The 14,197-nt window shown below is 43.4% G+C and overlaps 1 protein-coding gene across 1 annotated transcript; it reads right to left on the bottom strand.

The window, feature by feature from the left end:
• Nucleotides 1-1,443: 1,443 nt before the first annotated feature.
• GPALPP1 (GPALPP motifs containing 1) lies at nt 1,444-14,164 on the bottom strand. The gene is made up of 8 exons (XM_081191859.1): nt 14,006-14,164; nt 11,588-11,726; nt 8,948-9,040; nt 8,135-8,216; nt 4,607-4,738; nt 4,359-4,523; nt 2,621-2,719; nt 1,444-2,112 (listed from the first exon to the last, which is right to left on the bottom strand). Exons 1-8 carry the CDS (start codon nt 14,082-14,084, stop codon nt 1,897-1,899), a joined length of 1,005 nt encoding a protein of 334 aa, XP_081047985.1. The 5' UTR covers nt 14,085-14,164; the 3' UTR covers nt 1,444-1,896.
• Nucleotides 14,165-14,197: the final 33 nt, after the last annotated feature.

Below are 14,197 nucleotides of genomic sequence, written 5' to 3' on the forward strand. Positions count from 1 at the left end.
GTGCTAGTGAACTAGGGGACCTTATTTTCCCCCACCCATGAAGTAAGGGATTTATTGAATCCATATTGATTTGATGTTGTGCAGATATGTTGACAGAGAAGGAAGTGATCCCTTTGGAGAAAGAGAATTGCCTCTGATCCTTTGCTCGTTGTTTGGAAAGCCTTACCACTTTCAGTTTTCTTGACTGTCTCATCTTGGCCCAGATGACTGTTCCAACTTCACTAACATTTAGGGTGCATATTTGCCGAGTCTCCTCCCGTCATCTCGCAGATTGAATTACCGTATTTTTTGCACCATAACACTCACTTTTTTCCTCCTAGAAAGTAAGGGGAAATGTCTGTGTGTGTTATGGAGGAAATGCGTACGGGTGGCATGCCTACAGATTTTCCTCCTCTAAAAACTACATGCGTGTTATGGTCGGGTGCGTGTTATAGAGCGAAAAATACGGTAATTTGTTTTGAAATCAATTTCAGTATTTTCTCTATTTACATATTGTGTGTGGCACAGATACTCATATGGCATGTTTCATACTCAGAAGGAATATATCAGTTAGGTCCTCTGTATCTTTAAGAAGACTGTATGGGATTGAAATTCTGCTCCATTGCCTCCTTTATGGGGATCCTAATAAAGTGGTACTGGGACATGGGTGGTGCTGTGGGTTAAACCACAGAGCCTAGGGCTTGCCGATCAGAAGGTCGGTGGTTCGAATCCCCGCAACGGGGTGAGCTCCCGTTGTTCAGTCCCTGCTCCTGCCAACCTAGCAGTTCGAAAGCACGTCAAAGTGCAAGTAGATAAATAGGTACCACTCCGGTGAGAAGGTAAACGGCGTTTCTGTGTGCTGCTCTGGTTTGCCAGAAGCGGCTTAGTCATGCTGGCCCCATGACCCTGAAGCTGTACGCCGGCTTCCTCAGCCAATAAAGCGAGATGAGCACCGCAACCTCAGAGTTGGCAACGACTGGACCTAATGGTCAGGGGTCCCTTTACCTTTAATAAAGTGGTGCCTTGGGTTACATACACTTCAAGTTACAGACGCTTCAGGTTACAGATTCCGCTAACCCAGAAATAGTACCTCGGGTTAAGAACTTTGCTTCAGGATGAGAACAGAAATCGTGCTCCAGTGGCACGGCGGCAGCAGCAGGCCCCATTAGCTAAAGCGGTGCTTCAGGTTAAGAACACTTTCAGGTTAAGAACGGACCTCCAGAACAAATTAAGTTCTTAACCCGAAGTACACCTGTATTTGATCCAGAGAGAAGAAGTTTGAAAAGTGCACTACAATTATAGGAAAAGCTAAGCATCTTTTTCACCCATCTATTAGAAGCATAATGCCCTGGTAATATCTTTTCTACTAAATTCCAGTCTAATTAACAGATCTGTCCCTGTTATCCACCGTTGCTTACCTCATCCAAGAATGGAAGATTCTATAAAAGACAATAGGCCGAGACATTTTTGGGTATAGAAAGACAGAATGCTTTACTTACCCTCCTGTCAAATATACACATAAGTAATTATGGCAATATTCACATTATCTGCCCATTTCCATTTCTCATTATCAGGCCCAAACTTCAAATTCTGAAATATGACATATTTCTGTCAATTAAATCTGAATGGCTCCATAAACAAATGAGGAATCTGAGCCAATTACTTCCCTCGAAATCCATATAGGAGAGTGCATATGACTATTTAAAACTTGATTGATCATAATAGGCCTATTAATTTCAATAACGCTTTGGGGAAAAACCCAAGGGGTCCTGAACAAGCTATAAAACTCTGACCTATTTTTAAAAAGCTATTTATACATTTATTGTATATACAAAAAAGATGTTTTATTATATAGCACTACTACATGATGTTTTTAAATAGCACACAACTATACTTCACTATCATTGCCTGCTTACATTACAGAAACATATTGCATTTGCCATGGGAAAACCTAGTGCCCAAGTCTCTAGATTTCTTTAGGAGAGCTCTCTTTTGTGCTTCATCAAAGCGATGGACCTGGAGATCTTGGTCACGGTCAAATGGTCGTCTCTCCTGCGGCTTCTTCTCCTCGGAAGCTTTGCTCTTCAGCTTTTTCTGATGCAAATCCATAAGAGATTCAGATCTCTGAGAGTCCTTGATAAGAAGAAGAAAAAACAACTCAACTGGAAACTATTACAATAATTATTCAGGCTGAAGAAAAGTAGAGATAAAAATGGAGACCTTTTAACAAAGGGCTGCAATCCTACACTCGCTCACCTAGGAGGATGTCCCTGTGAACTGAGGCTTACTCCTGAGTAGACATGTATAGGACACCACTGCACTTATAAATTTTTAAAAGTAGAACCAAAGGAAATAAGTACCAAGAATCCAAATGAACGTCAGGTTAATCCTTCCTTTGCCAATTCTCCAATTTCAAGCCGCCCTTTAAAGAAGTTGTATTTTTAAAAGCTGTTTGATAAGGATTTCTAACAAACCTCTAAGGGCTACACAAGGATAAAAGATCATTGAGGGTCCTTCTCTACCTATCTATAAATGGCATTTCTATGCCACCTCATAATCAAAGTTGTATTAGATATATTCCCATTGAAAGAAACGTCCCTAAAGAAAAAAAGGAAGAGGGGAAACGTGAAATGATACATACATTGTATGAAGACAACTGCTCAACCAGTCTTTTGTCTTTCTCGGACAGGAGAACTTCTGCATCATCCTTACTGATGGACTTTTTCGCATCTGGCACTTCCTGACAAATAAACAACTGGTTAGCAGGCACCAAAGGCTATCTATACTTAAATCAATCTGTCTGGAGCACAAATCTGCTTCTTAAAGCAAGGAAATTACCAGCTGTGCTTTTCAGGCATGTTCACTGTATAAGTGCAGAGCACCCAATCTAGATTAACAGGTTGGAATACTTCTCCCATTTAAAACTCTCAGAATGCTGCAAGCCCCAGCTCTCTCATTTCAGAATAAGGGGGTGCCAAGGTTCCATTTTCTATTCCTACTTCAGGAGGCAAGAAGCCTTGCTCATCAGAGGGCCGCTGGCATTTTTCTTATCTCTGATGTTGCTTTTTCTGTTACGCTTGTTTACCCCACACCCTTTCACGTAATGCTATACTGGAGTGTCATCTAGAGTGCAAATGCTCACACTGCAATTCTCCCTAGTCCATCAATCCTCCTCGCTCCTTCTGCAATCCTGGAAAGGCTGCCGGGTTTCTGGCTCACCACTGGGCTTATTTAGCCCAGACAAATGACTCTTGTTCAGCCTCTGTCCCTCCTGCTTTCCTCCATTCCGCTCTCTCCAGCCTCTGTAGCTTAAAAGAACAGCTAGGAGTGTGGCAATGTCAAGACACCCGGCTGCTAGTGTTCCGTGCCGCTTCCAGACCAACTTTGTTTACATCTGGTCAGGCTGGCAAAGAAGCAGAGTGGACACACCACATTGGACTCCCCACACAGCACTGAGAACAAAGCACAGGACTCTTGGGGGCATGTTCTGTGAGAGCAGCCATGTTACAGTTGCATCTCGTAGCAAATGCGACCCAAGCCGAGGACTTATTTCACAACAGCTACCGTGGTACCGTGGGTAAGGTAAGTGGGGCAAAACGTTGCTGTTTAGTCGTTTAGTCGTGTCCGCCTCTTCGTGACCCCATGGACCAGAGCACGCCAGGCACTTCTGTCTTCCACTGCCTCCCGCAGTTTGGTCAGACTCATGCTGGTAGCTTCAAGAACACTGTCCAACCATCTCGTCCTCTGTCATCCCCTTCTCCTTGTGCCCTCCCACCTTTCCCAACATCTCCATTTCTTCCCCTTCTATTTGCCAGGAGGTGATGGGACCAGTGGCCATGATCTTTGTTTTTTGATGTTGAGCTTCAGACCATATTTTGTGCTCTCCTCTTTCACCCTCAATAAAAGGTTCCTTAATTCCTCCTCACTTTCTGCCATCAAGGTTGTGTCATCTGCATATCTGAGGTTGTTGAGATTTCTTCCAGCAATCTTAATTCCGGCTAGGGATTCATCCAGCTCAGCCTTTCGCAGGGGCAAAACTGGATGTGTCTAAAAGCAAGACAAAATCCTTCTACTGCAACCTAGCCGCCTTCCCTGTCCCTCAAAAGCCCCTTGCTTGGCTTCCCCCTGTACTGAAACTGCACTGCTAATAGCAGCTGCTACCTCGGCAATGCTGGCAAGACCAGCATCCTAGGCCCTGAGCCTAATTAAATGTTCTGCTTTACGAAGCAGAATGGTTCCAAAGCAATATGCACATGCAGCTCCTTCAACTGTGCAGCTGTCTCTTTGTGACTAAAGATGCCCTCACACAAGCAGAGAGTCCCATGTGTACACCAGAGTGGTGTGTATATAGGAGGACATGTGAGAAAACGAAGGCTTACCTGGGCTTTCTTTTCTCTGTTGGCTGGGGTATCAGTCCAAATGGATCTATCTCCCGATTTCTCATCAGCTCTTCTCTTGAATGTCCGTGGACCGAGTCCAAAGCTTTTGAGTTCTGGTGGGAGATCCGTCATCCAAGATTCTCTTTTAGCTTGTTTGGGTCCATCCTTTAAACAGTAGACCAACAAAATTAGAAGCACGCCTAAAGCTGACAAGGCTTAAAAATAAAACAATCAGGAATGAAACTCACATCTTTACCGAGAAGTTTATCTTTCATTCTCTGAGCTCGACATTCAATCTCTCTAGTTGTGTTGGATTCTACTGGTCCTTTGGCAGGCATTGGGCCAATCAAGTCTTCCTCCTCTTCGCTGCTATCCGTAGTCTTTATTACAACATGAAATACAAACAAATTCCATCAACCCTGTATTTCTCAAAATAAACATACTTATTTTGTATCTTGTTCGTCTACTTAATACATTCCTTACACCTCTCACTTAACATGTATTTCTCCTAAGGCCGATGTAACTCTCTTTACCAGAAACCAAGATGTGGCAAAACGATGAATTACTCTAAGTAGCTCAATTTGCGTATTTGTTTAAAAACCAAATGTATGGATTTTAGCCAAATCTTCTTCGTTATTATTATTGTGATGAAAAGTGTTGCACAAGTGAAAGGAATAAAGAACATACCAGTAGACAAACCTGTTTACAAGGTATGAGGGGATTTTAGGCAGCTGCTGTGGAAAACACAATATCTGCTTTGAATTGTGGAGAAGACACAGTTTCCTTTCTACAATCGTAAGGAACAGAAACTTTATCTTTAAACATTTGAAGCCATGCTTCTCCTGACTCCCCAGCCATCCCTGGGCCTACAGCAGGGGTGCCCAAACTTTATTCAAAGAGGGTGCGATTTGAAGAAGTGAACATGTGTGAGGGCCGACAGAGGTTGTTGAGCTTTTTTTACCATTTTACACCAAAGTTGTGGAGTATTTTTTAGGGTTGAAGTTGCTGAGCTTTTACAGTGGTACCTCGGGTTAAGAACTTAATTTGTTCTGGAGGTCCATTCTGAACCTGAAACTGCTCTTAACCTGAAGACCACTTTAGCTAATGGGGCCTCCCGCTGCCGCCATGCAATTTCTGTACTCATCCTGAAGCAAAGTTCTTAACCTGAGGTACTATTTCTGGGTTAGCGGAGTCTGCAACCTGAAGCGTCTGTAACCCGAGGTACCACTTTATTAGGGTTTTATCCCGGGACATATACTGCCACGGGGGCCAGATTAAATCGACCGGTGGGACGGATTAGGCCCCTGAAACGGACTTTGGACATGCCTGGCCTACAGAGATTGAAGGCCAAGAACTTGGAAATAACTTGGTAAAACAGCAGGCTTGCTTTGGCTGATGACCATAAATCCAGCCTACCAGAAACCAGGCATGGCTCTACATGGCAGGACTATGTCCTCCAGCATCTCTCAGTGATAAGGCTCTTTGAACTACACAAGTACACCACTAGAGCTTAGTGACCCACTGTGCAGAAGCAAAATCCTTGTCTCAAAGCATTGCAATGGTTTTTCCACAGGTACCATTAGTTACACAGTGCATTCTGCAAGGACAGGTTAAAGACACATTTCCTTGTTGCTGCCCTCCAGGGTCACAGAGCACCACTCAGCAGAAACACCAATCCTATTGGACCAGGGTGTTTGAATCTTGCTATTTATTTTCTTAAACAGTTTTATATTTCATTATTTCACTGTGTATTACTTTGAAGATGCTGTAGAGTGGTAGATTTAAGTATAGTTTTATACACTGAGGTCCAGCGCTGAGGACCTTCTGACACTTCCCTCACTCCGAGAAGTGAGGTTACAGGGAACCAGGCAGAGGGCCGTCTCAGTGGTGGTGCCCGCCCTGTGGAATGCCCTCCCATCAGATGTCAAGGAAATAAACAACTATCTGACTGGCAGCCCTGTTTAGGGAAGTGTTTTATGTGTGATGTTTCATTGTGTTTTTAATATTCTGTTGGAAGCTGCCCAGAGTGGCAGGGGAGGCCCGGCCTGATGGGTGAGGTATAAGTAATAAATTAATAATAATAATAATTAGCAAATAAAACCTACCAAACAGAATGCCACACACACTCTTTAAAAGTTATCCAAGTTTACAAACTCCACAGATCTTTCTTGAAGTACAACTATCCATAGCAAAACCCCAAACAAACAGACAGACAGACAGACAGACAGACAGACAGACACGGTTCTTCTCCAGGCTGATATTGCTCTGCCTGGATGTAGTGTTCTGACAACCAAGGTTGTGAGTGTGAAGCAAGAATCTCTTGCCCCCACCATTCCTTTAAGTCATGCTGTGACGTATCTTCCTCTAGGTTTCTTCAATGAAAGAAGGGTGCTTAAGATGTCTACCTATGCCACCAAAGCTCCTCATCAGTCAGAAAGTGTGTGGGGTCGCTCCCTCAAAAGACAGAGGAGAGGCTTTAAATAGCTAAGTTGCTCTTGCATCAGAATCCAGATTGGGTCTTAGATACCACTGGGAAGCTGAACATTCTCACTGCCTACTCATAGACTAGAAGTATTATATTGTAGTAGAAAGGCGAAGATTAGCCAGTTTTAGAGCCACAATGATCTGGTTTATTTTGTATTTTGTTTTAACCTTTTGGGCGCTGTGGGTTAAACCACAGAGCCTAGGACTTGCCGATCAGAAGGTCGGCGGTTCGAATCCCCGCAATGGGGTGAGCTCCCGTCGCTCGGTCCCAGCTCCTGCCAACCTAGTAGTTCCAAAGCACGTCAAAGTGCAAGTAGATAAATAGGTACCGCTCCAGCGGGAAGGTAAATGGCATTTCCGTGCGCAGCTCTGGTTCGCCAGAAGCAGCTTAGTCATGCTGGCCACATGACCCAGAAGCTGTCTGCGGACAAATGCTGGCTCCCTCGGCCAATAAAGCGAGATGAGCCCCGCAACCCCCGAGTCGGTCACGACTGGACCTAATGGTCAGGGGTCCCTTTACCTTTACCTTACCTTTGCCTGCTTTCCCCCTAACTTTTATTTCTAATATGGTTTCATAATATGACCACAGGTGTCTGTGCGCGCACTTGCCAACCTCGGGATTCCAGAATTTCCATGTGCCTAGACAGTTCTTGGAGTTCTTGCTACTCAAAGTTTAGGTTCTGAATGGTAAGAGATTGACATGTTCTTCTGAGATCTGGGAGGGATTTGGGGAGCGTAGGCTGCCTTTGCACTCTGGGTAACAGAGGGTGTGTTCCTGAGCTTCACCCTTTACTTGGGTGGGAAGGAAAAGCACACATCAGTCATGAGTCAGGGGGGAACAGTGCTCTATTGCAGTCTGTGCTGCAAAGTAAGTAAGGGAAAGGAATAACATCCATTTTCTTCTTTATAAGGCCATGATATAATCTGAATGGAACTAGAGACAACTATCTTTCTTACCATATATTTTCATCTGCCAGATATTTTCGTTTCCAGGAAATTTTACATTTAAGAGAATGAAGAACCTGTGGCATCTTAAAGCTTGTGAAACTTCTATTTTACCTGATCCTTTGTGTTTCAAATTTTGTGTATATAACTTTACTCAACAACCAAGGCATTTGCAAATCAAAGTGTTACAGAGTTAACATATATGTAACCTTGTCAGATGAATAAATGGGGGTTATGTTTTGAGTGTGTACGTATATGCATGTGTGTGTCTGTGTGTGCATTGTTCCAAACATGCTCCACAAATAAAAATCAGGATCTGTTGTTTCAGGATAATTGTTTCTACGCACCTGGGTTGCATAATATATGTTTTCTTCAGCAGCTTCTGATGGTTTCTTAAAGCCAGGTGGTAAGGCAGGACCTATAACAGGCCTCATGAAGAGGAAAAAAATCATTTTACATTTTAATTTAAAGTCATATTCCAAAGCAGAGAAATAATGAAAGTTGCTACAATGTACAAAGTACACTTAATAATGGTCCTAAAAACATTTTCTCTTCTGATTTTGGCGTTATCAACAAGGAGCTTGTGGTGGCAAGTGCTACTCACTCAGAGTCTTTACGGTTCCAAATTCCTCCCATCCATTTGACACAACTATTCTCTGCAATTCTGATAGCAATCTATAAATATTTGAAAGGCTATAATGATGAGAGTAACTTGAGAGTAATTTGGACCCTGTTGTTCCAGAGAGCAGGACTCAAACCAATGGGTTCAAATTGTTAAAGAGGGGGGTGATTTCAAGTAAACCATAGGAGAAACTTCCCGATAGCACAAGATATTCGACAATGGAACAAACTACTTTCAAAGGTGGTGGTCCCTTCTTTGCAGAAAGTTTGAAAGTGGAAGCTGGACGGCCACCTGTCAGGGAGGGTGCAGCCATGAAATTTCTGCACCACCAAGTTGGATGAGATTATCTTTGAAGACCTTTCCAATGGCAAGTCTGTTTTCGGACAAGCCATTTCCTGGAGTAACCAACCTCAAGTCTGTTTTCAACACTTTAGTTGCTGATTGTGGTGTTGTTGTTGTTTTACATACAGAAATACAGAGGTCATAAAGCGTTCTGCTAACTTTTTCAGACACTGTGGATTCTTGGGGGGATATTTACCTTTCTGGGGATTCATCTGGTTTTTTAAAGCCAGGAGGAAGAGCAGGTCCAAAGAATCCATCATCGTCATCTTCCTGATAGCGTCTGTGTTTTCTGCAAATATAATGAAAGCACTTAATTACTAAAATGTGAACAGTAATTACCTACACTTTGAAAAGAAAAGCCTGCATTTTCTTTCAAGAACTGCATCTCATATCCTGTATGTGTCGTCTATGTCCATGGTAACAGCACTGGAAAGCTATTAGTTCAGAGCAACTTTGATAATATAAATGGCTCGCCTATATAGTAAGCCATATTCCCAACTGAGCAGCAGAGTCAACTATTATATACATCAGTGTAAAGGTATGTGGTCTAAACCACTGAGCCTCTTGGGCTTGCTGATCAGAAGGTCGGCGGTTTGAATCTGTGCAACAGGGTGAGCTCCTGTTGCTCAGTCCCAGCTCCTGCCAACCTAGTAGTTTGAAAGCACACTAATGCAAGTAGATAAATAGGTACACCTACGACGGAAAGGTAAACAGTGTTTCTGTGCGCTCTGGTTTATGTCAGTGTCCCATTGAGCCAGAAGCAGTTTAGTCATGTTGGCCACATGACCCGGAAAGCTATCTGTGGACAAATGCTGGCTCCCTCAGCTTTAAAGAGAGATGAGCGCCGCACCCCATAGTCGCCTTTGACTGGACTTAATTGTCCAGGGGTCTTTTACCTTTTACATCAGTGTGCATGAATTCAACAAACTTTGGCAGTCCAGCATAAATGCAAAGACAAATTGCCAGCCACCTCCCTAGCTGAGGGGAGTCTGGAAATGACTGGGAAAGCAACAAGATCTGACTGCTTTCAATGCCTCTCTTTAACCTTCTCTAGACGGTGGGGGTTCTTACCAGATTTAAAAATTCGTTTGCCAATGGTGAGCATATCCATGATGTCCTGCATATCTAAATTAATTTTAAAACTTATATGCTTCAATCAGTATATACATTTTTCTGTGCCTTAATAAAACAAAACTTTTTTCAATTTTAATACTACCGTATTTTTCGCTCTATAAGACGTACTTTCCCCCTCCAAAAATTAAGGGGAAATGTGTGTGCATCCTATGGAGCGAATGCAGGCTCCTAGGCTTCAGCGATAGCAACGCAAAGCCTCCAAAGAACAGAGGGAGCGCTCCCTCCGTGCTCTGGAGGCTACGCGTTGCTTTCGCTGAAGCCTGGAGAGCGAGAGGGGTCGGTGCGCACTGACCCCTCTCGCTCTCCAGGCTTCAGGGATAGCCGCCTGAAGCGTTTGGAGCGCTGTGGGAACTCGTGCTGTGCTCCGAAGGCTTCGGGTTCTTTTTGCTCCAGCCGGGAGAGCAAGACTCTCCTGGCTTCAGCAGAGAGGGAGAGATGCGCAGCGCTGCTTCAGCGAAGCAGGCTCTGTTTCTCCTGCCGCTTCGCTGAAGGGGCACTGAGCAGAGAGGGGGATAATTTCCCCCCCTTGTTCTCTCCCTCTAAAACAAGGTGCGTCCTATAGAGCGAAAAATACAGTAAATAAAATCATTTATGTAACAGACCATCAAGGCTGCGAGACCTGCTCTATGCTTTGCAAGCCTTTTTCCACCTGGCCTGGGAGGACAGGGCAGGGCAGGGCCCTGACTGACTCCAACTACAAAAGCTGAGGCTGCTGAAAAGACCAGACCACCTTGGCTGTCAGTGCAGACCCTGGTCATCAAGCCTGAGCTCCTACAGCCGCTGCTCACCATGAACCACCATTGGCAGGATTGGTCCTCAACAGTATCAGATATGTTTATGATTTTTTATTATTAATAATATTATTATATTGCTAATTATGCTGTTTTAAATTTGCATTTCATACTTGACTTCCTTTAGTATTTTTTAAAAAATGTTTAAGATAACTTTTTTCTGTTACTTTGCTGTGTTAAATGTGCATTCTGTAGTTGACCTTCTTTGTAATGTTTTATTTTGAAACCTTTAAGATGATATTTTAGTTTCCTGTTAATTATGTTGCTTTGAATATATACTTTATATTTGACTTTCTTCAGTAATGTTTTATTCTGAATTGTTTTACTTTACGATTTATTGTAGCCTTAATGCCTTAGATTGTGACCAGCCCCCAAAGATTCTCTTATTTAACTATCATACCATGAAGAAGCTGTAGGAAATCTAACTTTTTTTGAGAAGCACAGTTTTAAACAAAACAAGTAAATCCTCCATAGCGTTTGCCTGCCAAAGGTTCAGAAGTTGAAAAAAGAAGTCGCGACATAGTGTTACCACCTAATACAGAGCTTTCCAAACTGTGTGTTGGGACACATTTGTGTGTCAGCTGCAATGTGTAGGTGTGTTACACGAACGCTCCCCGCGCTCCTCCTGGGACTGGAAAGGGGCTGGTTTAATCACCGGTTTGCTAGTAAAACTGAATTACTGTGTTGTGAAATGATGCATGTTTGAAAAGCTTGTCACAAACATGAAAAAGTTTGGAAAGCTCTGATCTAATGCCGTGATTGCATGATGGTTGTATGTCTGTCCAATGATTGCGATATGTTAAATGATTGTGTTAATGTTCACTCGAGCCCCAAAATGCTGGGAAATTACAGCTCTTAATGGCCATGGTTCAATACAAGGCAATTTCCTATATTCACACTAATGCACTAACCTGGGCGTTGGACTTGAATCTTTGTCATCTTCAGAATCCCATACTGTTCCTCCCGGTGCATGAGGAGAAGCGCATTTTTTGTCACAACCATGTATTTCGGAACTACTATAGTAGTCTGGTGGCAACGCTGGCCCTACAACTAAACAGTTAACAGTTTCTCATTTACATTCAGACTAAACTATCCAACTAATATATTTTATAGCTAACAATTGTTTTGAAATACATCATTGATACAAAACTGAATGTCTAGACGGAATACAGTGGTGCCTCGCAAGACGAAAAGAATCCGTTCCGAGATTCTCTTCGTCTAGCGGTTTTTTCGTCTTGCGAAGCAAGCCCATTGACGGATTAGAGGATTAGCGCTATTAGCGGCTTTTAGCGGCTTATCAGCTTATCGGATCAGCTGATAAGCGGCTTAGCGGCTTAGAAAAAGGGGGGGGGAGGAAAAAAAACCAGCAGGAACTCGCAAGACATTTTCGTCTTGCGAAGCAAGCCCATAGGAGATTCGTTTTGCGAAGCACCTCCAAAACGGAAAACACTTTCGTCTAGCGAGTTTTCCGTCTTGTGAGGCATTCGTCTTGCGGGGCACCACTGTATAGATAACCATCTCAAATATTGTGGCGATTAAATTTCTTAACACAGTTGAACAGGATAAGCATTTTCAATTAAATAATGGCTCAACAGCAGATCAGGTTGCGCTGCTCATAAGGCAACAGTTAGATGGAAGCACCGTATTTTTCGTCCCATAGGACGCTCCGTCCCATAGGACGCACCTAGTTTTTTGGGGGGGAAAGAAAGGGGAAAAAAATTCCCTTTATTTCCCCCCAAAAACCAGGTCGGGGAACAGCAGGATGGCGGCGCTGCGCCTCCCCGCTATCCCCCGAGCTTGTGGGGCTGGCCAATGTCTGACCAAAGTGCGAGGCGCTCTGTGCCGCAGGCTGCTATCCGCAGCCTAGGGAGCCTTGCGGGAACTCCCACAGGGCTCTCCAGGCTGCGGATGTCTGCCCAGGTGCGCACCGACCCCTCTCGCTCTCCAAGCTTCAGCAAAAGCCTGTATTCGCCCCATAGGATGCAAACAGATTTCCCCTTCATTTTTGGAGGGGGAAAAGTGCGTCTTATAGGGTGAAAAATAGGGTATATTTATTCAAAAGTCCTCATTTTTTATTTTTTTTAAAAAAGAGAACTATAGTGCTTATAAGTCAAAATTAAAAATTGGGAGCAACTACATAAAGCAACCTGTTCACAAAAGACTTGAGGCAACCAGGAAGTGACTGAAAATACTTAATTGCTCTGCAGTTGTGAAAGGAAACATACCTGATAAATTATTAGTCCTACAATTAAGAAAAACATAAATAGCATAGCTACACAGTTAAAGGTGTAACAGAAAATAGTAACAGTTGCCAATATCTTTTGTGATTCCTACAACTTTTACACTTCTGACAGTTCAGCAAAAAATAAGATCAAAGGAAATCTGCAGAAAATTAAATTTCCTCATTTAACTATGGAGAAGATGGAAAACCTTCAAAACCTAACAGCATTATTTCACATAGTGAAAAAGTGTAAGACTCCTGGTATTAATGGTTTACTTCAGAGTATTATAATAAACAATTAAGCATCAAGTAATAATTTGCTAAGCAATGCAAAAATGCATCTTCCTCAAAACCTGGGCTTACAGATTGAAAATAAGAACAGCTAAAAAAAAAAATGGGGGTGGGGTGGAGGGCAACAACCTTTAACAAATCATTAAACATTGATAGAATTATTATAGTAGTATTGCACTTAGTAGTATTGCATTCGTGATTCTTGTTTTTTTTAACCTGTAAGCTGCCTTGAACCGTGTCAGGAAAAAAGGTGGAGTGTTTATATATATTTTTATACACACACACACACACACACACACACACAGACATATACAGTGGTACCTCGGGTTACATACGCTTCAGGTTACAGACTCCGCTAACCCAGAAATAGTGCTTCGGGTTAAGAACTTTGCTTCAGGATGAGTACAGAAATCGTGCTCTGGCGGTGCAGCAGCAGCAGGAGGCTCCATTAGCTAAAGTGGTGCTTCAGGTTAAGAACAGTTTCAGGTTAGGAACGGACCACCGGAACAAATTAAGTACGTAACCAGAGGTACCACTCTCTCTCTCTCTCTCTATATATATATACACACACACACACATACATACGATAATATATATATTCTATATACTTATACGTACATCACACACACACACACACACACACACACATAATATTTAAATATATACTAGAAGATATATATTCTTATATATACAAGATACAATAATATACTGTATTCTTATCCAGGTGTTTTGAGACGCCCCGTCCAAGCCCCCCGCTCACTGCGTCTAAAACCTCACAGGAGCCGAAATTCCCTCCTGCCCCGGACCCCTTCCTCACCCGGCCCGAAGTCCCCGCAGGGCTCCGCTCGGTCGGGTTGCGCCGGCAGCGAGGGCCCCGCGGCTCCTCGCGACGCCATGGCAGCACCCGGAAGTGCCTCTTGTTTAGCCGGGCCTCTCTCGCTTGCTCCCTTCCGCCCGGGCTTCTCCGCCCCTCAGGGCCTTCCGCCGCCCACTTCCGGCGCTCGCGGAC

Source organism: Podarcis bocagei, assembly GCF_964188305.1.
Source record: "Podarcis bocagei genome assembly, chromosome: 4".
Classification (NCBI taxonomy): domain Eukaryota; kingdom Metazoa; phylum Chordata; class Lepidosauria; order Squamata; family Lacertidae; genus Podarcis; species Podarcis bocagei.

Bases quoted from the DNA above. Each gene is read 5' to 3' on its own strand.
- GPALPP1 (XM_081191859.1), bottom strand. From the start codon at position 14,084: ATGGCGTCGCGAGGAGCCGCGGGGCCCTCGCTGCCGGCGCAACCCGAC. The intron at 9,041-11,587 runs GTTAGTGCATTA...TTATATTTGCAG, and splicing joins GATTCAAGTCCAACGCCCAG to AAAACACAGACGCTATCAGG. The intron at 4,524-4,606 runs GTGAGTTTCATT...TACTGTTTAAAG, and splicing joins ATAAACTTCTCGGTAAAGAT to GATGGACCCAAACAAGCTAA.